The 24,658-nt window shown below is 36.7% G+C and overlaps 1 protein-coding gene across 1 annotated transcript in view; it reads left to right on the top strand.

The window, feature by feature from the left end:
- Positions 1–24,658, top strand: part of LOC114046105 (growth hormone-regulated TBC protein 1-like) — a 78,685-nt gene that overhangs the window by 28,121 nt on the left and 25,906 nt on the right. The window contains exon 5 of the mRNA XM_027866359.1: positions 822–918. Coding sequence (XP_027722160.1) covers positions 822–918 — 97 coding nt within the window. The remainder of the gene's footprint in view (positions 1–821; positions 919–24,658) is intronic.

The raw sequence follows: 24,658 nt of genomic DNA, 5'->3' as shown, positions 1-24,658 counted from the left end.
GGTTATCACTGCATCTAAATAATTCACTGGATCATAGTTTTACACGTTCTTTTGTATACATGTAAGTATTGAATGTATGAAGCTAAAACTGTTGTTCCTGTTAGAGTTGAAAAGACTGAAACCTTATCTTTTATTAACAAGGCTTATTTATTTTTTCTTCAAAAACCCTGTTTCTATATTTATAATGTTTTGATCTCCAAATTATCTTCTAAATTTCTGACAATCATTACAGCTCCTTTTATTTTTTTATTTTTTTCTTTATTTTTTTTTAGCTACTTTTCTTAATAGACTTTTTCCTTGTTGACTATTTATTTCCATATGAATTTTAGCTGTCTAGTACATTTTATGCTCTATGATAATTTTTATGTGATTGATTTAAAAGATGTCCCAAAAGTCAGTGCAGTTTTAAGCTATTAAAGACTTTTGAGACACCTCATATATTAGATTAAGGTTTGGGAAAACCTGGTATAGGTTATGTGATTTCTTCCCTTAGGCTGTCATCAAATTATGAAAACTATTGCTAAATATCAATATTCAAAGGACGTGTTGGAATAGTTTTATAAATATCTTTTCTTTTCCTTCCTTCCTCCATTTCCTAGTCCTTTCCAAAGAGACTATGTCCTTGATTGTAATTCATAACCAGACAGGATAGAATGCTAATGGCTTCCAGAGTTCCATTTTATTATTATGATTATTTCTATATCTGGAGTATTATATTTATTGGGTCAAACAGGATAAACTGGAAACTGGTCTTTGATGTGGACTTAAAGAATATTTTAAGACCCATTATGAATTCCTCTTCATTGTTCTTTCTATTGTAGGGAATGAATTTCCTGGCGGGATATCTGCTTCTCATTACAAAGAGTGAAGAGCAGTCCTTTTGGTTACTGGATGCTCTTGTGGGAAGAATATTGCCTGGTATGTTGAAAGCTCCTTCTATAATGTTGGATTTTCTTCCAGCCATCAGTTTTTTTTTTTGGTTTGGTTTTTTGTTTTTTGTTTTTTTGTTTTTTTGGCATAGCTAATGAGTCAGCATTTAGCTAAAACAGAGTTCAGTGGTTTGGGAGTTGAAGTTTATCATTTTATTGCATTTCAGGTGGAAGTAGGAAAAATATTGAATCAGATTGTTTTCAGATAGAACAGATGAATTTTTTTAGTACTTATTGCAGTTTATTCCCTCTTCCTTTCAGATCCCAGTGTTGGACTAAGACCATACACTTGATCATCTGTTAGTCAATCTGTGCCCATTACAATGAAACTTCAAGGGACATATTAGATCTCTTGCTAAGCTATTTTCTTTCCTAGCCACTAGAAAAGATGAAAGGGGCTTACTTGTTAATGTGTTCTTAGACACTGTCAATTAAAAGGACATTATTTTTAAGGAAACCCCCCTCCCCATCTTTTGGGTCCATCAGTAAACATTTGTTGCTTTCCTATTCTGCACAAAATACTGAGTAAGTCACTGTGGAGAATAGAAAGAAGGACACAATCATGACTACAGAGGTCTTGAAAAGAAGTATAGGAGCTGCTAGATGGTGCAGTAGACAGAGCACCAGCCCTAGAGTCTGGAGGACCTGAGTTCAAATCCAGCCTCAGACACTTACTGGCTGTGTGACCCTGGCAAGTCACTTAGCCCCAATTGCTCCAAAAAGGAGAAGTGTAAAGCAATGACTATTTTTTAAAAGTATTTGATGGTTAAGAAACATCATGGTGTAATGGATTGAAGCCTGGCCTGGAAGTTAGGAAGACCTAGGTTCAAGTTTTGCTTGTAATTCTTTCAGACTTTGTGACATTAGACAAGTCTTTCAGGGCTCCAGGCAACTCTCTTAAGACTATCAATTTCCAGGGGCAGCTAGGTGACGCAGTGGATAGAGCTCCAGCCTTGGAGTCGGGAGGACCTGAGTTCAAATTTGGCCTCAGATACATGATACTCACTAGCTGTGTGACCCTGGGCAAGTCACTTAACCCCGATTGCCTAAAAAAAAAGAAAAAAAAAGACTATCAACTTCCTGGTCTGCATAGATGGAGGGAGTTTCCATACTTAAAGATCATTATACTGATGAAACCACAAGCCTAGCCTTCAGATATTGAATTGAAATCCTATATCAGTTCCAGTCCCAGGAAAAACACTAGAGGGGGGCCAAGATTTATGGTAATTATGTCACACTGTAAATCCCCTCCATCCCAAATATAATTTGCTTTGAAATAGGCTATTTTTTCAAACAATATGGAGCCACCCAAATGGAATGGGAGACAGGCAGCTACGTACTCTAAAATATATATATTCGAATATTAAGCAAACATCTGGTTATCCAAATTAAACCAGCCTTGTCCTTTAGTTTCTGGGGGGGGGAAACTTGTATTGTTTAGATTTTGGCCTCATAATATAGTGAGTGAACACCTGTGTGTCAAGACCCATAGCACAAGTGTCATGAATACATTTTTGTTAAAATCTTTATCTTCCTATTACTACTTTTTCAGGCCTTGCTCAGTTTGACCCAGTACTGATCCATTGCTCAGATGCATGCTGATTTATACAACTTTGTTTTTGGCAGTAACTTATTCATGAATCTAGCCTACAGAAACAGCCAATAAGAGGAAGGGACCACAGGAATAGAGTGAACTTTTAGGGTTAAGGAAGCTCTTTTGGCCTGGTAGAGTCCAAAAAGAGATCCTAGAAAGGTTATTTTTCTGAGATTGGTTTATATCAATTCTTTATTTCTTGTTGCATAAATTGAGACATTTTATGTTTTTGTAAATATTCATCCATTTTGTCTAACTTGTCAGTTTTGTTGGGATATGTTGGACAAAATAGTTTCTAATAATTTCCTTTATTCTTCATTTGTTGTAAATTCTCCTTTTGATTTTTGATACTGGTAATTTGGTTTTCTTCATTCTTCTTTTAATCAAATTGATTAATGGTTTTTCTATAGAAAACAAAAATAGATCCCAGTGTTATTTATTAATTCATTGGTTCTTTTCTTTAAATTTTTTCACCTTTATTTTGATTTTCAGGTTTTCCATTTTTGTGTTTAATTGAATTTTTTGACATATTGGTTTTCTGGCTTTATTAGTTACATGTCTAGTTCATTGATATATCTTTTTTCTCTTTTATTTATGAAAGTGTTTAGAAATATTTTTTCCATTAAGGTCTACTTTGTCTATATCACCCAAATTTTGGTATATTATCTTAATATTGTCATGATCTTTAATAAAATTGTCTGTTGTCTCTATTAATTGTTCTTTTACATACCAAGTCTTTGGAGTTTAGTCATTTAGACTACAATTCATTTTAATGCTTTCTTCAATGGCTCATTATTAAATATAATATTTATGCATTGTGGTCAGAAAATGGTGTTGTATAATATTTCTGGTTCTTTGTATTTGTTTCTAAGGTTTTTGTGCCTTAATACATAGTTAGTTTTTACAAATATGCTATGCACAGCTGAGAAATACACACACACGCACACATGCACACACACACTTACATACATATACTTCTTCCTATTCTCATTCAGTAACTTCCAGAGTTCTATCATATCTAACCACTCTAAAATTTTATTCAGGTATTTAACTTCTTTCTTATATTTTTTGTTGGATTTTATTTAACTTTGAAAGTGAATCATTGAAGTGCCCCATTATTATAGTTTTATTATCTCTGCTTCTTTTTCCTTTTCCTTTAGGTATTTGCCATTTGATGCATGTATGTTAGGTATTCATATTAATTCATTATGCTACTTTTCAGAATAATGTAGTTTTTCTGTTTATTTCTTTTAATTAAGAGTATTTTTGCTATTGCTTTGTCTAAGATCGCGTTTACTACCCTCCAATTTTTTAGTTCAACTGAGGCATGATAGATTTTGCTGTAGTCCCTTATTTTAGTTCTGTGTGAGTCTTTATGTTTCAAGTATATTTCTTATAAACAACATATTATGGGATTCCGCTTTCTAGATTATTCTGCTATCCTCTTCCATTTTATGGGTGAATTTTATCTCACATTCATAGTTATGATCACTAATTATATGTTTCCCACCATCGAGTTTTCTTATATTTTTTCTCCTCTTTGCTCCCTAAACTCTCTTTACAAAGAATGTGGCAAGAGAGGAGTATACTTAGCACTAGTGATTTGTAATTCAAATAATCTTCTTCTGCTCTCCTGCCACTTTTCTCTTCCCTTCATCAGGACCCCAATCCCAGGTTCTTATCCTTTCTTTCCTTTTAAACTTCTCTTCATGATCCACTCTCTGAAGTTAGAATTTTTTTTTTTATAACTAATACATCCCTAAACCTACCTACTTTTTTTACTCCTGCCATCTCCCTTCCTCCTATTTCTTTGTTGAGTTTAATATATTTCTACACCAAACTCTTTCTCTATATGTTTATGTATGTTTGTGTTTACCTCTTTTTGACTGGTACAGATGAAAATGAGGGTCAAGTGACAACCACTCCCTCTACCCCTTTCTCATTATTTGTGTATAGTTTTCTATCACTCAACCCAGTTATGTAAGATAAGTTGTTGAATCTTTCCTTCTCCTTTCTTCCCTTCTGTTTTCCCTCCCTTTCATTCTTTCGTGATCAGTAAAACATAATAAAACCATTCATAGGTCTATTGTCTTGTTTAACTCCCTCAATAAACCATGATTTATTAGGGTTTTGAGTTAACATATCAACTCACCCACTGAAACATAAATACTTCATTTTTGTATAGTCCCTTCCTGATTGTTCACTTATATTTACCCTTTTGTGTTTCTCTTGGCTCCTGTATTTGTATTTCAAAGTTTCTATTCAATTCTGGGTTTCCCATCAAGAATGCTTGTAAGTTTTCTATTTCATTAAAGATCCTTTTTCCCACTTTGTATTTATAGTTTTGCTGGATAAGTTATTTTTGGTTGTAAGCTTATTATATCTTTTGCTTTTTGGAATGCCATATTCCAAGCTTTCTGCTCCTTTTAAAGTGGCAGCTGCTAAATCTTGAGTAATTCTGACTCTGATTTCTAAGTACAGTATTTGAACTCTTTTTTTTTCTGGCTACTTGCAGTATATTTTTTTTTAAACCTGGAAATTCTGTGTTTTGGCTCTGGTGTTCCTGAGAGTTTTCATTTTTGGGGCCTCTTTCAGGAATGACCAATAGGTTCTTTTTGTTTTTACTTTGCCCCCTGGTTCTAAAAGATCTGGGCAGTTTTCTTTCATTATTTCTTGAATATGATTTCCAGGCTCTTTAGGGAGGGAGGGCAGTGGGGAATCATTGCTTTCAGGTAGTCCAATGATTCTTAAATTATCTCTCTTTGATTTTTCTTCCAGGTTAGTGCTTTTTCTATGATATACTGTTAGATTTAACAAAAAGGTAAACTGAGATATTTCTCTGAGCAAGATAACTTTTTTATTATCAAAACCAGCCTGAGAATAAGATGGGTCAATGACTGCCTCAGTTTCCAGCCAAAGACCCTGAGCAAAATGACAGCTCCCTTTTTGTGGGTTCTTGGGGAGTACAGAACAAAGAACAGAACAGGGTAGGTAACATCATGGAGTTGAAGGCAACATGGATTGTTTACATAGCTGAGGCATGGGGAACAATATGATTGGTTGAAGTTGGTAATGGAGGCTAGCAACAATTCCTCTTCTTCCCTCCTGCGACTAAGAAATGTTCATTGTTTGAGTCCACCTGTAAGATAGTGTCCCAGACTTCTTTGGACAGCAAACCAGACATCCTTGAAGGATAGCTTATTGGTGTAAAGATATTAAGCTCCACTCCCCCAAGATTAACTAAATCCCTTGAGGCAAGAGCAAAACAATGATTAGTAAGAGAACTGGATTTCTAAACCTAACCTCTTACAGGCCAGCTGAATTCTGAACTAGGTTACATAAGCAGAAAATTGTGACTTAGGCAGTTACAGGACAAAATTAATTAATTGTAAATAGGATCAATTAAAAAAATGATACAGGATCAATTTTAATCCTCTCAATATTTTGCATTTCCTTCTACTTCTTCAGTATTTTGACTTTGCTTTAATATTTCTTTTTGTATCATGGACTTGTTAACTTCTGTTTGGTATATTCTAGTTTCCAGGGATTCTCTTGTTTGGTAAGGTTTTGTACATCTTGTACAAAGCTGTTAACTTTTTTCAAGTCTTTTCTCCAAAACTCTTATTTCCTTTCCAGTTCTTTCCTCTAGCACTGTCATTTCATTTGTAACATTTTAAAACTTTTTTTTAAAAAAATTCTTGCTTCCTTCCTTCCAGGAATTCTAGTTGACCTTGTGACCAAGTTGTGTTTTTCTATGAGGCTTTGCCGGTAGGTGTTTTGAAGTTATTTTCTCCATCCCAGTTTGTGTCTTGAGCATCTATCACCATAATAGCTCTTTGTCATGGAAGTCTTTTTGTTATTGTTGTTGTTCTTTATTCTTTCTTCCAGTTTACTTCCTGAATTGTACTAGGGCCAAGTTCTGTATACTTCTGGAGGGAAAGTCAGGGCCTTTTTCAGTCCTGTTTTATAGTTTCTGGGTCCTGATGCTGCTTTCTCAAGGTGTTGAGTATTGTGTTCTTCAGAGATCACAGGGGCCCCTCAGACCAGGGACCTGCATACTTTAATGCACCCTAAGCAGTCTGTTCTAGGGTGAAGTGTGATCATTTTGCAAATCCCAGTTTGGGTTTGGTTGATACAACTGTAGGCTTGCCCCTGGTTGGAGCAAGCCATAGCTTCTGTCTGCTAGCTGCAAGAATCTTCAAATTTGGAGCAACAGAGCTTCTTCCCTACCCTGATCTCTCAGGTTGTCCTCAGAGTGGACTAGGTCTGAATCCACAGCTTCTTTCTAGAGTTATTGCCTTATACCTGCTGCTTGGTTCTGTTCCTGATCCCTGCCCAGTACACATCCTTAGGACGTGGATCCCCTAGGTAGGTGACTTCTCTTTGCCCTGGAACACAGCTGCAAGTCAGCCTCACCCTTAGCCTCAGGGCCACATGTGTCTCCAACCTAGTTCTGAGGTCACAGAGGCACAGACTGGCTGGCCTCCTGTTCCTGCACCCTGCAAGGTACATACTATCACTAATCGTTGTTGGATCTGTGACCACTCCTTGCCCAAGAACACAGCCTCAGGTCTGGCTGTGCCTAGCTTCATGCCTCCTTCTAAATCTTAGCTATCCAAGTCAAACACAACTCCTAGCTAGCTCCTGTTCCTGCTCCCTAGACTACAAAACTGACTTAATATTTTTTCCCCTTGGATTTCCTAATCACTACTTGGTCTGATGCTCTACTTAGATATTTATTGGAGTAATTATTAAGAGAAGGCTTGGCTGTGCTACTTTCTCTAACTGTGCCATCTTGGTCACTCCCTTCATGACCACTTCTTGACCATCTGTTAGGAATCAATATTAGTAGGTGCTTAACTTAATTAATTTGCATTTTCCTTTGTTCCTCCAGGGCTTTACTTACGACTTCAATGATACAAATATTTCTTCGAAGTCTCTAAGTGACTTTCACAATTAATCACTGTGGTTAAGCCAAGGCTCAGTTCCCTCAAGCTTCCCTGAAAAGGATTCAGGGAGAAAAGTGCAGGCTCTGCCACATTTTCAGGTCAAAGATGATTTGTTTACTTTATTAGCACACAAGCAGAGTAGGAATTTTGAGGCAGGAAGCATACAGCAGTACCCCATTACTGATTCTAGAACACTGAGCCCAGGGAGCCATTCTGTATGATTATCTCTCTGGATGTCCCATTCTGACCTGGAGCAGTTAAGGTAATATATGAGTGGCCTGAAAATCTGGTTAAACCTGATTCTTCCTTCATTATACAGAGAGCATCTAGGGACAGCTTCACCCAGGCTTGGGATGATAGAGCAGATGCATTCTCCATTGTGGGTATACTTCTGTGGGGGACACAATCCACAATGACAGTTGTTATTTCTAACATTACTGGATGGCTATGCTCTCAATTTCATGCCCATTCCTTATCCTGTACTCCCCATCCCACATGTACCTATTTATGGGGATGGACAAGCATAAAATTGGTACAAAGAGTAGAAGAGGAGAGGCTTAAGTTGGTTTTGCTGTCATAAATGGTAGGGTTTTTTAATATGTGCTGTGTTGTGGTATGCAGCCAACAGTGTGGGTCCTGGAACAGAAACCAGCTCCTTTCTTTTCCTGAGGATGGGAGGTATACAGGGCTGCGGGGGAGGAGAATGCAGGAGGTGTTGGAAAAGAATCTTTTCTTCTGTATTGGAGAGAGCTTATTATCTGTCACTAACGGGATACGCAAGCTGATTACTTAGGAAGGGATATATGTATGCATACTAGGTTGAAAGCAAATTGTTTATAAGTTTAAAATTAGATATTTAATATTCTCTCCAGGGTTTGACTTATGCTGTGCAATTTTTTTAGATAGAAGCACTATGACTTTTTAGCTCTTTTATATGGACACAATTTCATTTTTCCTGACAATTATTTCTTTGCAGACATAATCTCGTCCAATTATCAGTAGACTTTTTTTTTATAAAAGTGTACTTTTAAAGTAATTATTATCTTACATTAATTGTAATTCAACCAACAATATGGCTTATTCATCATCATTCATATTGTATCATTTTACTTAATACAGGAAATCTGAGGATGTTTCACCTTTTCAAGTACAGTCACACTCAGAATTGACTGAGTAAGAGTGTGAATTCATTAATATGATTAACAGGTGAATAAATCACCACTTTAAGTTGGGGGGAGGTGAGAGAAATCTTTCAGCAGATTAAGCCAATCAAAACTTTTTTTCTTTTTTGTATATCATGATTATTCATCTGTTTCCATTCCATTAAATCAGGGCTATATGAACTAAAAGGAGATTAATTCACAGAATCATAGAATTTTATAGGTATAAGGGTCCTCAAAGGTCATATAGGTCAACGTGAACTCCAAAAAAGAATCTCCCCTACAACTTAGCAGACAAGTGGCCATCCAACCTTTGCTAGAAAATCTCCAATGATGGGAACACTCATTATCTTCCAAGGCAGCTCAATCCGTTTTTAAACATTGCTAACTGTTAGGAAATTTTTCCTGATATTAAGCCTAAATTTGCTTCTTTGTGACTTCTGCTCATTAAGTAAAGCTGATGACTTTGCATAGCCCTGCTTCAATTAAATACAATTCACTTGACTTGCTGTTCTGTTCCTCCTCTGTCCCTTTGCACAGATTATCCCCCACATATCCTTCCTTCCTTCTTTTAATCTCTAACTGCCTTCAAAACACATCTCAGGTGCCATCTCCTATATGACACCTATCCTGATGCCCCAATTGCTAGTCCTATCCCTTCACCCCTGAAATTGTATTTTCTTTGCATATGTTTTATACTTGTTCAGTTGTTTTTCAGTCATGTCTGACTCCCTGTGACCCCTTTTGGGGTTTTCTTGGCGAAGATACTAGAGTGATTTGTTATTTCCTTCTCCAGCTCATTTTACAGATGAGGAAACTGAGGCAAACAGGGTTAAGTGACTTGCTCAGGGTCATGCAGCTTGTAATTTTCATTTTGTAAGTGAGGCCATGTTATACTGGCATTTTATAAGTAGTCCCTGGACATTTTATTCATGGCAGATTTTATTGTCAAATTCTTAACATAATTAAGTAGAGTACCTACATTATACAGAGTTGTTTTGAGGATCCAGTGAGATAAATAAAGTGTTTTGCAGACAAAATTTAAAGCACTATATGAATTCTAGACATTATTACTACATCATCATCAATATGGCTAATATGGAAATGTTTTGTATGATTTTGCATGTATAATTGATATCATATTGCTTGCCTTCTCAGTGGATGGAAGGGAGGGAGAGAATTTGGAACTTGTAATTTAAAAAGAAAAGAATGTTAAAAATAAATAATTTAAAAATAAAAATAAGACTGTGTTCACGGATAGAAATTTTATAGGAAGAAACTGCAAGGTTAAACTTTGTCACTAAAAAAAAACCATCATCTCATTACAAGTAGTCTCTAGTTACTGAACAAGATACATTGTAAAATTGCATTTGTAAGTTGAGTTAGTCATATGAAATGCCAGATACATTTTCCCAAAGAGGAAAAAAATAAAATTACTGACATATGACCCTTTAAAGTTTACAGAGAACTTTACGTACAATTATTTCATCTGATCTTCACAAGAAGTCTTTCAAGTACATGGGTATATGGAGTATTCAAGGAAGACTGTCATCTCTGGTATGGGGGCTTGCCAAGCCCTTTTCAGGGCTGATCACCTTTGGTGTCTACCTGGCACTCGGTTATCACCTGGGGCTCCAAGAAGCTGTGGTATACTCAGTGGTCATATCTCCAATAAACCAGCTTGACTGAAAGGCTAACCCATGTTGAGGGTAGCCAACAGACCTCAAACCCTTGGTGAGTTAGGGGGGATGTCTATCTCAAGCATGTGAGAACTTCCCCTGGTGGAATGGGCAGAAGAGAACAACTTGTTCCAACAGTCATGAAGGCGACTGAAGCAGGTGCTGTGGAGTGTGGAGCTTGGACAAACATCGAAAACATCAAGGTCATCCACTTTATCCCAGGCCATTTTGTCCTGCCACTAGACTTCAATGACGCCATAAGAGAGTAAGGCTGATGACTTTGTGCAACTCTACCAAATTCAGTTCACCCCGTGATGTCATTGGTCCTCTTCTAAAAAGATAGACAAACAACAGTCAGGTACATACAGTTATCTCCATTTTATGGATGATGTAAAGACTCAGAAAGGGGAAGCCACTTACCTGTGGTCATAAAATAAGGAAGTATCAGAAGGAGGATTTGAACTTGCATCTTCTCAAAGTCAAGCACCCTGTACTGTTCCCAGACTGTTCCTCAGAAGCCTATTTAACCCTCAGGATACTTGAAATAATATTGTACCCACATGTTCAGTCAGTAACACATATTCTGCCATGGTGGGAAAGGAGAACATAGTACCTTGTTCAGGTGCAACCCTGCCTCTACAATAGCTGTCTTCCTATGGGAGGGAAAGAAAGTCTATTATTATCAAAATTTTTAGTATCTTGCTTTTACTTCCTTCTGTCTCTTCTTTGTTTCTCCCAGAGGATCTAACACAGTGGCTTGCACTAGGTGCTCAATAAATCCTTTTTGTGTAAATATTATGGATTATCTTGTCTCTTGGGTCGAGTATACAAGGAATCCTCATAATCAGCACAGATAGGTGAGTTTACTGTATACCTGCTCAAGCTTTTTTTTTTTTCCTTTTTGAATACAGACCTAAGATAGAATAGTAATAAGTTTATCAGCTAAGTCATCTTGTTCAGGAAATTGCTTTCCTTAATGCCAAAGGACAATTCCTTTTTTTTCCCTACCTCTTTCTGATGTTTGAAATTATTGCACTTTAAATATTTTACTTTTTTTCAATTGCATGTAAAAATTTAACATTTTTTTTATAATTTTGAATTCCAAATTCTCTCCCTCCACTCTCATTGAAAAGGCAAGCAATTTGATATAGGTTATACATGTGGAGTCATGCAACACATATTTGTATTAGTCATGTTGTGAAAGAAAACACAAACCAAAAGAAAAAAAACCCAAGAACAATAAAGTTAAAAAACATATACTCTGATCTGCATTCAGACTCCATTACCTCTTTCTCTGGAGGTAGAGAGCATTTTTCTGATATTTGAAATTATTTTGAAATCTAATTTAAAGAACATGATTTCAGCTCCATTGTCATCCTTGTGTTTTGTAAGCTCTGTTGTCGTGCTGGTGGTTTTTTATGGAACTGCCACTGTCAAATTCCCAAGACATATACTATTTTTAATCCATCTTTATTTTTAATTTTGTTTTATATTGATAGCTTTTCTTTTTACATTGCCTTTATTTCAGTCCCCCATTCCTTACACAGTGAGCCTGCCCTTGTAACAAAGACTTTAAAAAGATAGAGGAGGGTGGGAGGAAGCAGTTCAGCAAAACCAACTAGCACATGGTAAACCATTTCAGGCAGTATATACAATATTCCAGACTCATAGTCCCCCATTTCTTCATAGAAAGGAAGGCATTTCCCAATTCTTATTCAGGGCCAAAATTGGTCATTATAAATATGCAGTGATCAATTTCTTTTTCTTTCCATTTATATCATTGTAGTTATTGTTAATATTATTTTCATCTGCTTAATTCACTCTGAGAGGCATACTTGTAACTATATTCTATTTATGGAATATAAATTATTCTAAGCACAGCGTACCTTGCCAAATTTTTAAACTATTATCCATTTTTTAACAACCTCATGTGATAGGTAGAATATATTTTAATCTCAGTGCCAAATCACTCATGACTAAAAATGCTATCCACCTCCAGAAAAAGAACTGATAGAATCAGACTGCAGATCGAAGCATACTAGTTTTCACTTTATTTTTTTCATGGGTTTTTTTTTTTTGTTTGTTTGTTTTTGGTCTCTGTTTTCTTTCACAACACGACTAATAAGGAAATACGTTTTGTATGATTGCACGTGTATGACCTGTATAAAATTGTTTGCCATCTTAGGTAGGGGGGAGGGGAGGGAGAGAATTTGGAACTCAATTTAAAAAAAAATGAGTGTTAAAAATTGTTTTCCCATGAAATTGGGAAAAACATTTTTTTAAAAAAAGAATAAATTTATTCATTCTTTAGCCCTTCATTCTTTGCCTTTCCAAATTTATTACTTATTATTCCCCTTTATATAGTCTATGTCTCATTGAAATTGTCTTTGCATAGCTTGTCCCCATGCCCAGAATAGACTCCCTCCTCACCTTACCTCTTAGAATCCCTAAGTTTCTTCAACACTAGATTCAGGTGCTTCCTCCTACCATAAGATAGGCTGATAGATCTCAACTGATCAATCAATAAGTATGTATTAAACACCTACTTGTGTGTTAAGCATTGTTGTAGGCACAGGTATTAAGTTTAAAGTATTAAAACAAAAATGAATTAACTCAGAGAATTCACATTATAGCAGAGGAAATAGCACATAGATATATAAGTAAATACAAAATATGGTTGAGGTAATTCTAAGTGTCAGATACTACTCATTAGTGTTTTCTCCCTCCTCAAATGACCTTTTATGTACTTATTTGTGTGAATATTGTATCGCTACTGTAGAATGTAAGAATTAAGCCAGAACTGGTTTTTTTTTTATTTTGTCCACTGAGTATCAAGTACATTGTAGGCATCCATTGCAGGCTTTTTGCTTTAAATTGAATAAGACAATTGAAGCCTTTTTTTTTTTTTAAAGCTCTGATCTGGGCTTAAAAGTCATTGTGATAGGAATTATAGCTGAATGATAATTTTGAATAATATTTAATATGGCCTTGAATATATCACTTTTTTTTGTTGTTTGTTTATTTTTTGGCAAGGTAATTGGGGTTAAGTGACTTGCCCAGTGTCACACAGCTAGTGAGGGTTATGTGTCTGAGGCCGGATTTGAACTCAGGTCTTCCTGACTCCAGGGCCGGTGCTCTATCCACTATGTCAACTAGCTAACCCTTAATGTTATTTATTGCTGGAGAAATGGAAACAGCAGGAAATTATGGGAACAGTATGTTGACGGGAAGAGAAGATAGAAATTCCACTGTCTAGCCAAATCCTCCCTATCTTTTCAACCTTCAATCCAAGTCACATTTTTCTTCTGTGACCAGGCCTATCTGTTGTAGCCTTCCCTTTCTTTCAGTTCATGTTGTTGTTCAGTCATTTTTCAGTCATGTCTGACTCTTCGTGAACCCATTTGGGGTTTTCTTGGCAAAGATACCAAAACTCCTTCTCCAGCTCATTTTACAGACGAGGAAACTAAGGCAAACAGAGTTAAGTGATTTGCCCAGGGTCACACAGCTAGAAAGTGTCAGAGGTCAGATTTGAACTCATGAAGAGGAGTCTTCTAATTCCAAGCACAGTGCTCTATCAACTGTTCTACCCAGTTGCCCTCTTTCAATTCCTACATTACTTATTATCTGTCCAGCCCAGTTTAGAACTTGATTACAGATTGCCATATATTCTTTAATTGTTTCTCTGTTTAACTATAAAACTCCCAAAGGTGAGATGGCACGTCCTCTGTATTGAGCATAGCACCTAGGTATTCAACAAAAGCCTGGATAGTTTCTTTTATATCTATAAATAGTGTTGATATAATAACATATAACTATCATGCAAATGTTTATAAGAAGAACATTCAGCATTCTTTCTTTACTTCACAATGAATTCTTGCTAAATAACTAGTTGATCAAATATCTCTCTCTTTCTAGATAATCCATCACTTTAATCTTGTACTCAAGAAGCATATTCTGTCCTCTTCCTCTATGTAATTATTGAATTCCACAACTGGCACTGGTATCTTCCATTTAGATGCATGTACTTGATAAATTATCCTTTCTACATTAGCATTTTTAAGGAGCCATGTAGCCCAAATAAAGACCCATCAGTCAATAGTTACTGAGCTTTTACTGTGTGCAGTGTACTAAGAATGGTGATATTTACTTCTGATCTGGGGACATAACTCAGGATGTCCCCAAATGATTTCAGGGGATAACATGAAATTCTTAACTCAAAATTAATTGTAAAGAAAATTATTTGTAATTCATTTTAAAATATAAGTGTCAAAATCCAAATGTGGGCTCTGCTTTGATAACATTGTGTACTTAAGTTTTGATTCTTCGAGGGGATGAGGAACCTGTGGGCTCGAGGCTACATGTGGCCCTCTAGATCCTGAAGTGTGGCCCTTTAACTAAATACAAACTGCACAGAACAAATCCCCTTAATAAAAAGACTTGTTCTGTAAAACTTAGACTCAAAGGGCTACACTTGAAGACCTAGAGGGTCTCATATGGCTTCAAGGATACAGGTTCCCCACTCCTGTAAGGCTACCCATGATTCACAGATCACATACATCAGTGTCACCACTATAACATCAAAGTTAAAAAGATATGTGTTTGTGGCACTGGGAATTGTTGGAAGGGTGCCATGGAGGATCTTGTATTTTCATTGTGTTCTACTGTAGAAAGTCAAATGCAACTCATTCAACAAAAATGTATTAAGGTCCTATGTAGCAGGACATAATACTGGCAGCTAAGTGGCCCAGTGTATAGGGTGTTAGACTTGGAGTAAGGAAGGCGTCAGTTAAAATCGTGTTTCTGAATAAATCATTTCATTTCTCTCTCAAAAAGAAAAAAGAAGGAAAGGAAAGGAAAATCATATGCAAAAAGCTTATGTTTCCTTCACATGTTTTCATCAAGGATGCCCTTGAAACCTACTTAGACCATCCTCAAAAGATTTTATAATGATGACAAAGTCATGTGGCGTAAGGGTTTGTAGTTGCTGATGTCTTTTCAGTTTCCTAGTCAGGAATAGGATCAGGATTATAGATTTAGGGTTAAAAAAAAGTCTTAGAAATCATCTAGTCCAATCTCTTCACTTTACTATAGAAAACTAAGGCTGGAAAGCTGTTGCCCAAAGCCACATAGACAGAAGTCAACAAGTCACCAAGCATTTATTAAGCTCTTACTACTGGGCAACCACTGTGAATACAAACAAAATGGAAAAAAGAAAGACAATCTGCCCTCAAGAATCTTAGATTCCAATGGGGGAAAAACACAAAAAAGGGAGATAAAATTGAAAGGGGGAAGGGAGATGAAGGTATATAAGGGGAGAGTTATAGACAAAATCCTGTGGAGAATCAGGAGTGAGAGGGTAATTACAGTGTGAGAAGTAGTCCAGGAGTAGAGTAAGCTTCCAGAGTGAAGAGATTTCTGTGGCTGGGTGGATAAAGTCCTGTGGAGGGTCAGGAGTATAGCCTAGAAAGGAATCGAGCAATTGTGATTAACTGAGTTGTGATGCCAATCCAGTTCATCTGAATTCAAAACCAGTCCTCTTTATTTTCTGTGATCTTTTCCATTCTTTTTGACTTTCACATCTTTGTTGTTGAATCATTTCAGTTGTGTCTAACTCTTTGTGACCTCATTTGGGGTTTTCTTGGCAAAGATTCTGGAGTAGTTTGCCATTTTCCTCTCCAGCTCATTTTACAGGTGGTGAACCTGAAGCAAATAGGGTTAAGTGACTTGCCCAGGGTCACACAGCTAGTAAGTGTTTGAGGCTGGATTTGAACTCATGAAGATGAGTCTTCCTGATTCCAAGTCCAGTGCTCTGTCCACTGTGCCACCTAGCTGCCTCACATCTTTGAGGCATCTTGAATAGCATGAGCATATTTAAAATTCAGTCACCTTTAGTGAACTTCTATCTTGGTTTAGCCTAGGCAAGGCACTCATTCTAGTTTCATCTTCTTAAGTACTATTTCCATTTCTTTGGGTTTCAAACCTGCGTGACTTAAGAGAGTGGTGGTACTACAGACTAAAAGGGGCAGAAGTTGGGAAGGGGATCTAGTTTTGTGGGGGAAATTTTGGTTTGGATGTGATGGATCTCAGGTGAGGCATACAGATGTCTCATAGCTAGTTGGATTCAAGTTAGGGTAAAAGATGCAAGGTGCAGGTATAAGTTTAGGAGTTACCTCCTTTAGGTGGTGCAGTGGATAGGACACTGGTCATGGTCAGGAAGACCTGAGTTTAAGTACAGCCTCAGACATGTAATAGCTATGTGATCCTGGACAAATCACTTGAGCACTCTCTGCCTCAGTTTCCTTAATAGTAAAATGTGAATAATAGCATCTACCTCCCAGGATTGTTATGAGGATTGAATGAAATAATATTTGTAAAGCACTTAGCAGAGTGCCTGGCACATAGTAAGGATGGTATAAATATTAATCATCCTCTTCCTCCTCATCTCCCGTTCTTTCTCTTTTTCACTTTATCCAGGATCAAGGGAAGAAGAATAAAGACAGTACAGTTCTTGAGTTTTCCTTCTTCGGGTTCTTTTCTGTCATTTAAAATGGATTCTATAGATAGTCAATTCTCATCTGTCTGTAGATGTGTGAAAAATCCCAAATGATGTCTAGTTTTAAAAATCACTTATACAAGCCTACGTCAGATTGCATGTCGACTTGGGGAGGAGGGAAAAATTTAGAACTCAAAATCTTATAAAAGCAAATGTTGAAAACTAAAAATAAATTACTTTTTAAAAAATCACTTATACTTTCTTTGACTTTCCTTAAGCTCAGGTTTGATTCCCTTACTCACCAAACTTCAGTGGTTTCCTATTGCCTCTAGGATAAAATATATATTTCTCTGGCATTTAAAGCTCAACGTGACCTTTCCAACTTACCTTTCCAGCTTTGTTATCCATTATTCCCCATTCCCATACCTCATGGGCCAGCCAAAAGGGCCTTCAAAATTCACACATGATATTTTATCTCCCAGCTCTGTGCCTTTACTCTTACTGTTCCTCATGCCTGGCATGCCCTCCCTTCTCAGCCCAAGTGTGTGGAATCTTTATTTTTTCCTTGAAGACTCAGCCCAAGCAATGCCTTCTCCTTATGGCTCCCTCCATGTTCTTCCTCCCCAAATTACATTGAAACTATTTTGTCTGTATTTTGTATATTTTTATGTATACATATCAGCTTTCTCATTAGAATGTAAGCTCCCTGGTGGCAGAAACTGATTCATTTTTGGTCTTATGTTCCCAGCACCTAACATAGTCCCTGGTACTTAATAAATTCTTGCTGATTGACTGATTGGAAAGTTTACTTATTTATTCAGGTACTTAGATGAATATGGGATCCTATGGATGTGGGCATTCCTTGTGTCAGTACAGATTACAGCCCTTATCTGCCTTGTGTGATTGTTGTCTATGTCTTTCCACAGATTAACCATAAAACACATCTACTACATTGTGACATACAGACTGCTATTCTTTAGTCTTGCTATAATTTTTAAATATCAGGATCTCTACTGTTCTGGGAATTCAGAAAGCTTATAAGAAAACAAAACCACATTGTAAAAATCTGACCACTTACCTTCCCATCCAGCTTGATTACCCCCTTTGTGGTAACTTCATGGTGTATCACAGTGCACCCTAATGCACTGATGTAGTAGGAAATCTTGGGTCATTTTACTCTTTGTTCACAAAATAAAATGAGTACACTTTGTTCTTGGGAAGGACTGTGTGTGTATATGTAAGGAAGGAAGTGAAAGTTTGTTTGTCTTAACATCTAACAGAAACCAGACTGCTCACCTAGGAGTTGGTACAATGGAATTGTTGTTACTAGTATCTCTTTCCTTTTGAAGTCAGGGTACTGGCCTCATGAAAATGTCCCTAAGCCAGCCAATTGCACCATGGAATTGGGTGGTAACCAAAAGGAAGATTCTGTGGCTTTGCCAACTTTTATAGACAAACATCTGCTTTGTGGTGAAACAGTATAGAGAAAGAAGTATAAACACTTTTATTTCTAAAATAGGTTTGTTAGTATGATGAGGAAGGTTGGAGGACAGAGTAGACTGAAATATGGATTAATGATTCCAACCCATATTAGCCATGTTTTTAAAAAGAAGCAAGAAAAATAAAGTGAAAAAATTATGCTTATTTTTCATTGAGACTATAGCAGTTCTTTCTCTAGAGATGGATAGCATTTTTCATCATAAGTCCTTCAAAATTCTCTTAGATCATTGTATCGATAATAGCTAATTCATTTACACTTGATCATCATATAATATTGCTATTTCTGTGTACAATGATTTCCTGGTTCTTTTCACTTCACTTTACATCAGTTCCTGTATTTCCAGGTTTTTTCTGAAATCATCCTGCTCATCATTTCTTATAGCACAGTAGTGTTTCATCACAATCATATACCACAGTTTGTTCAGACACTCCCAAATTGATGCACATCTCCTCAATTTCCACTTAATTCTTTACCATCATAAAAAAACTGCCATAAATATTTTTGTATATATATAGATCCTTTTCCTTTTTTTTTGGAAATCTCTTTGGGGTACAGACCTAATAGTGGTATTCCTGGGTCAAAGGGTATGTACAGTTTTGTAGCCCTTTGGGCATAGTTCCAAATTGGTCTCCAGAATGGTTAGATCAGTTCATAATTCCACCAACAGTGCATTAGTGTCTCAATTTTCCTATATCCCCTCCAACATCTATCATTCTCCTTTCTGTCATATTAACCAATTTGATAAGTGTGAGGTAGTACCTCAAAGTTGTTTTAATTAACATTTCTGTAATCAAGAATGATTGTATGATGGTAAATAGCTTTGATAGGGCAGCTAGGTAGTGCAATGGATAGAGTGCTGGCCCTGGAGTCAGGAAGACTCATCTTCCTGATTTCAAATCTGGCCTCAGACATTTACTAGCTGTGTGACCCAAGGCAAGTCACTTAACTCTGTTTCCCTCATTTACTACTGTATGTCTCTGTAAAATGAGCTGGAGAAGGAAATGGCAAACCACTCTAGTATCCTTGCCAAGAAAATCCCAAATGAAGTCATGAAGAGTCAGACATGATTACAAAATGACTGAACTGATAGATAGAATTGATTGCTTCTTCTGGAAACTGCCTGTTTATATCCTTTGACAAATTATCAATTGGGGAATGACTTGTATTCTTATTAATTTGAGTTAGTTCTCTATGTATTTGAGAAATGAAGCCTTTATCAGAGAAATTTGCTCTAAAAATTCTCTCTCCCCTTCCTCCCATTTCCTGCTTTTGGTTTTGTTTGGGCAAAATCTTTTTAATTTAACATAATCAAAATTATCCATTTTTCATCCTGTCATCCCCTCTGTCTCTTATTTGGTCATAAATTTTTCCCTTATCCATGGATCGGACAGGTAAAATTTTCTATGCTCCCCTCATTTGCTTATGTTATCACCCTTTATGTTTAAATCATATACCCATTTTAGCCTTCTCTTGGTATATGATGTGAGATGTTGATCTCTAGTGCTTCTTAAACTGTGGGTCACGACCCCACTGGGTCGTGACCCACAGTTTAAAAAGCACTGAAAGGGTCGCAAAGGGAAAAGTTTAAGAAGCCCTACTCTATACCGAGTTTCTGCCAAATGGTTTTCCAGTTTTCCCAACAATTTTTGTCAGATAGTGAGTTCTCATCCCAAAAGCTTAGAGTTTTGGCTTTATAAACTGCTAGATCACTATGGTCATTTACTACTGTGTACTGTAGTATACGATTATATACTTAATCTGCTTCATTGATCCACCATTCCATTTCTTAGCCAGTACCAGATTGTTTTGATGACTATTACTTTGCAATACAGTTTGGGATCTGGTACTGCTCAGTCACCTTCCTTCACATTTTTTTATTGATTCCCTTGATATCCTTAATCTGTTTTTCCAGATGAATTCTGATATTTTTCCTAGCTTTATAAAATAATTTTATGGTAGTTTGATTGGTATGGCCCTGATACATAAATTAATTTAGGTATAATTGTCATTTTTATTACCTTGATTTGGCCTATAGTTTTCTTTCTCTGTTTTTTGCTCTTCTTGGTTTAGGTGTCAGCACCGTATTTGTATCATAAAAAGATTTGGTAGTATTCCTTCTTTGCTTATTTTTCCAAATTGTTTACATAATATTGGAATTAATTGTTCTTTAAATGTTTGGTAGAATTCATTTGTGAATCCATCTGATCCTGGGTTTGTTTTTTTCATAGGGAGCTCATTGATGCCTTGTTTGATGTCTTTTCTGTGCTAGGTTTATTTAAGTAGTCAGTTTCCTTTTCTGCTAATCTGAGCAATTTATATTTTTGGAAACATTCATCTGTTTCACACAATTCTCAGATTTATTGGCATATGATTGGGCAAAATAGCTCCTAATAAATGCTTTAATTTCATCTTCTTTGGTAGTGTATTCAAACTTTTCATTTTTGATACTAGTAATATGGTTTTCTTCTTTTTTTAATCAAATTTTAATCAAAAATTTTTAATCAAATTAACCAATGGTTTATCAGTTCTTTTGGTTGTTTTTTGTTTCGTTTTTTCATAAAACCAGCTCCTGGGAAGGCAGAGCCAAGATGGCTGAGCAAAGGCAAGGACTTTTCCTGAGCTCTCCCCAGTTTCCCTCCAAATACCTTTAAATAATGACTCTAAACAAATTCTAGGGCAGCAGAATCAACAAAAAGATGGAATGAAACAATTTTCCAGTCCAAGACAATTTGGAAGGTCTGAAGGAAAGGTTTGTCGCACCATGATGAGAGAAGAGCACGCTCCACACCAGCACTGACTGGGCCCCAGAAAGCCCCAGGAGCAGGCTTTGGGGCAACTGAATCAGTGGCAGTATTGGTGGTTTCCAAACCTCTCAGCCTACAGATGCCAAAGACAAATTAGAAGATCAGCAGGAAAAGTCTCTCATACCCGGGTGAGAGTGGAGCACAGTCCAGTGCAGGCTGTGCCAGCACGGCCCTGACCCCAGCAAACCAGGAACAAGCCTTGGGAGCCACTGAATCAGCAGTGGCAGTGGCTGCTTCTAGAGCTCTCAACCCACAAACAGCCAACTGGTCAGAAGGAGATTACAGGGTTCTCTTTGCCGGCACTGGGGGCAGGATTCTGTTGCTTTGCTCATACTGTCACAGTCCTTGGTCTCAGTCCAAGGCTGAGGAGGAGCACTAGCACACCAGAGCTTGTGGCCACGTGGAGCAGGGACCCTTCTCACAGTTCCAGGGCAAAAAAGAGTGCTTGTGGTCACTCGCAGACCAGAGCACAGGCCGGGAGAGGAGTAAACATGCCTCTCCTTAGATCATACCACCTTGGAAGAACTGAAAACTTCCAGGTCCCTAGAAGTATCTCTGAAAACAGCTGCACAAAACCCCTGAAGCTTGGGACAGTGCACCCTCTACACTGGAAGCAGAGTCCTACCTTAACGAAGAGTTAAAAATCAAGTATTGGCTGGGAAAATAAGCAAACAATGGAAAAAAATTCTGACCATCGAAAGTTACTATGGTGACATGGAAGATCAAAACACACACTCAGAAGAAGATAACAAAGTCAAAGCTCCTATGTCCAAAGCCTCCAAGAAAATATGAGTTGATCAACTGATGAATTGAAAAAATACTCTAAATCATTATTGATTAGAGAAATGTACATTAAAACAATTTTGAGGTACTACCTCACACTTATCAGATTGGCTAATATGACGGAAAGGAAAATGATAGGTCATGGAAGAGCTCAAAAAGGATTCTGAAAATAAAGTAATAGAGTTAGAGGAGAAATTGGTAAGAGAAATGAGAGTGATGCAAGAAAATCATGAAAAACTAGTCACCTGCTTGGTAAAGGAGACACAAAAGAATACTAAGGAAAAAAACATCTTAAAAAGCAGACTAAGCCACATGGTAAAAGAGGTCCAAAAACCCAATGAGAAGAATGCCTTCAAAGCAGAATTGGGAGCAACTAGGTGGCACAGTAGATAGAGCTCTGGCCTTGGAGTCAGGAGGGCCTGAGTTCAAATCTGGCCTCAGATGCTTGACACTTACTAGCTGTGTGACCCTGGGCAAGTCATTAGCCCCCTATTGCCTCACCAAAAAAAAAAAAAGAAAGAAAGAAAGGCAGAATTGGCCAAATGGAAAAAGAAGCACAAAAATTCACTGAAGAAAAAACTCATTAAAAAGTACATTTGGCCAAATGGAAAAGGAGGTACAAAAGCTCACTGAATAAAACAATTCCTTAAAAATTAGAATTGAGCAAATGGAAGTTAATGACTTTATGAGAAACCAAGAAACGATAAAATAAAACAAAAGAATGAAAAAATAGATGATGTTAAATACCTCATTGGAAAAACAACTGACGTGAAAAATAGATCCAGGAGAGGTAATTTAAAAATTACTGGACTACCTGAAAGCCATGATTGAAAAAAAAAGAGCCTACATCATCTTTCAAGAAATTATCAAGGAAAACTACCCTCATATTCTAGAACCAGAGGGTAAAATAGGAATTGAAATAGTTCACTGATCACCTCCTGAAAGAGATCCCAAAATGAAAACTCTCAGGAATATTATAGCCAAATTCCAGAGCTCCCATGTCAAGGAGAAAATATTGCAAAGCAGCCAGAAAGAAACAATTCAAGTATTGTGGAGCCATAGTCAGGATAACACAAGATTAAGCAGCTTCTGCATTAAAGAATTGGAGGACTTGGAATATGATATTCTGGAGGGCAAAATAGCTATGATTATAAGCAAAAATCACCCACCAAGCAAAACTGAGTATAATCTTCCAGGGGGAAAATGGATATTCAATGAAATAGAGAACTTTCAAGCATTCTTGATGAAAAGACCAGAAAATTTGACTTTCAAATACAAGACTCAAGAGAAGCATAAAAAGGGAAATAGGAAAGGGAAATCATAAGGGACTTAATAAGGTGAAACTGTTTACATGGGAAGATGATACTTGTAACTCATAAGAACTTTCTCGTTATTAAGGCAGTTAGAGAATGTGTAGACAAAGGGCATGGGTGTGAGTTGAATATGAAGGAACGATATTTAAAAAAAAAGAAACTTAAGGGGTGAGAGAAGAATGCATTGGGAGAAACGGCAAGGGAGAAGTAGAATAGAATAAATTATCTCACATAAAAGAGACAAGAAGAAGCTTTTACAGTGGAAGGGAAGGGGGGAGGTGTTGACTCAAAGAGGGAACAACACACACACTCACTTGGATAGAGAAATTTGTCTTACCCTACAGGAAAGTGGGAGATGAAGGGAATAAGAGAAAGGAGGGGGTGACAGAAGGGAAGGCAGATTGAGAGAGGGGGTGGTGTGAAGCAAAACACTTTTGAGTAGGGACAGGGTAAAAGGAGAGAGAATAGAATATAAAATAGAGAATAGAAATAGGATGGAGGAAAATAAAATTAGCAATAGTAACTATGAAAAAAAATTGAAGCAAGGTTCTCAGATAAAAGCCTCACTTCTCAAACATATAGAGAATGGAGTCAAATTTATAAAAATAAAAGCCATTCCCCAATTGATAAATGACCAAAAGGTATGAACAGTTTTCAGATGAAGTAATCAAAGCTATCCTATAGCCATATGAAAAAAAATGTTCTAACTCACTATTGATTGGATAAATACAAATTAAAACAATTCTGAAGTCGTACCTCATACCTATTAGACTGGCTAATAGGACAGGAAAGAAAAATGACAAATGGTGGAGGGGATCTGGGAAAAATGAGATATTAATGCACTGTTGGTAAAGGTGTGAACTGATTCAACCATTCTGTAGAGCAATTTGGAACTATGCCAAAAAGGCTATAAAATTGTGCGCACTCTTTGACCTAGCAATATGAATACTAGGTCTGTATCCCAAAAGAGATTTTTAAAAAAGGGAAAGGACCTATATGTATAAAAATATATAAAGCAGCTCTTTTCTGGTGGCAAAGAATTAGAAATTGAGGGGATACCCATCAACTGGGGAGTACCTGAATAAATTGTGGTATGTGATTATGATGAATACTATTGTGCTATAAGAAATGATGAGCAGGATGCTCTCAGAAAAACCTGGAAAGACTTACATGAGCTGATGCAAAGTGAAATGTACTGTGTACAAAGTAACAGTAATGTTGTAAGATGATTAGCTGTGAATGACAGCTATTATCAGCAATACTATGATGCAAGGCAGCTCTAAAGGACGTATGATGAAAAATGCTATCCATTCCCAGAGAAAGAACAGATGAAGTCTGAATACAGATTGAAGCATACTTTTTTTTACTTTCTTTATTTTTCTTGAAGTTTTTTAGTCCATGTTTTCTTTCACAACATTACCATTATGGAAATGTTTTGCATAACTACACATGT

Source organism: Vombatus ursinus, unplaced genomic scaffold (genome assembly GCF_900497805.2).
Source record: "Vombatus ursinus unplaced genomic scaffold, bare-nosed wombat genome assembly UNPS02014781.1, whole genome shotgun sequence".
NCBI classification, from domain to species: domain Eukaryota; kingdom Metazoa; phylum Chordata; class Mammalia; order Diprotodontia; family Vombatidae; genus Vombatus; species Vombatus ursinus.
This window is presented reverse-complemented; position numbering and strand designations above follow the sequence as displayed.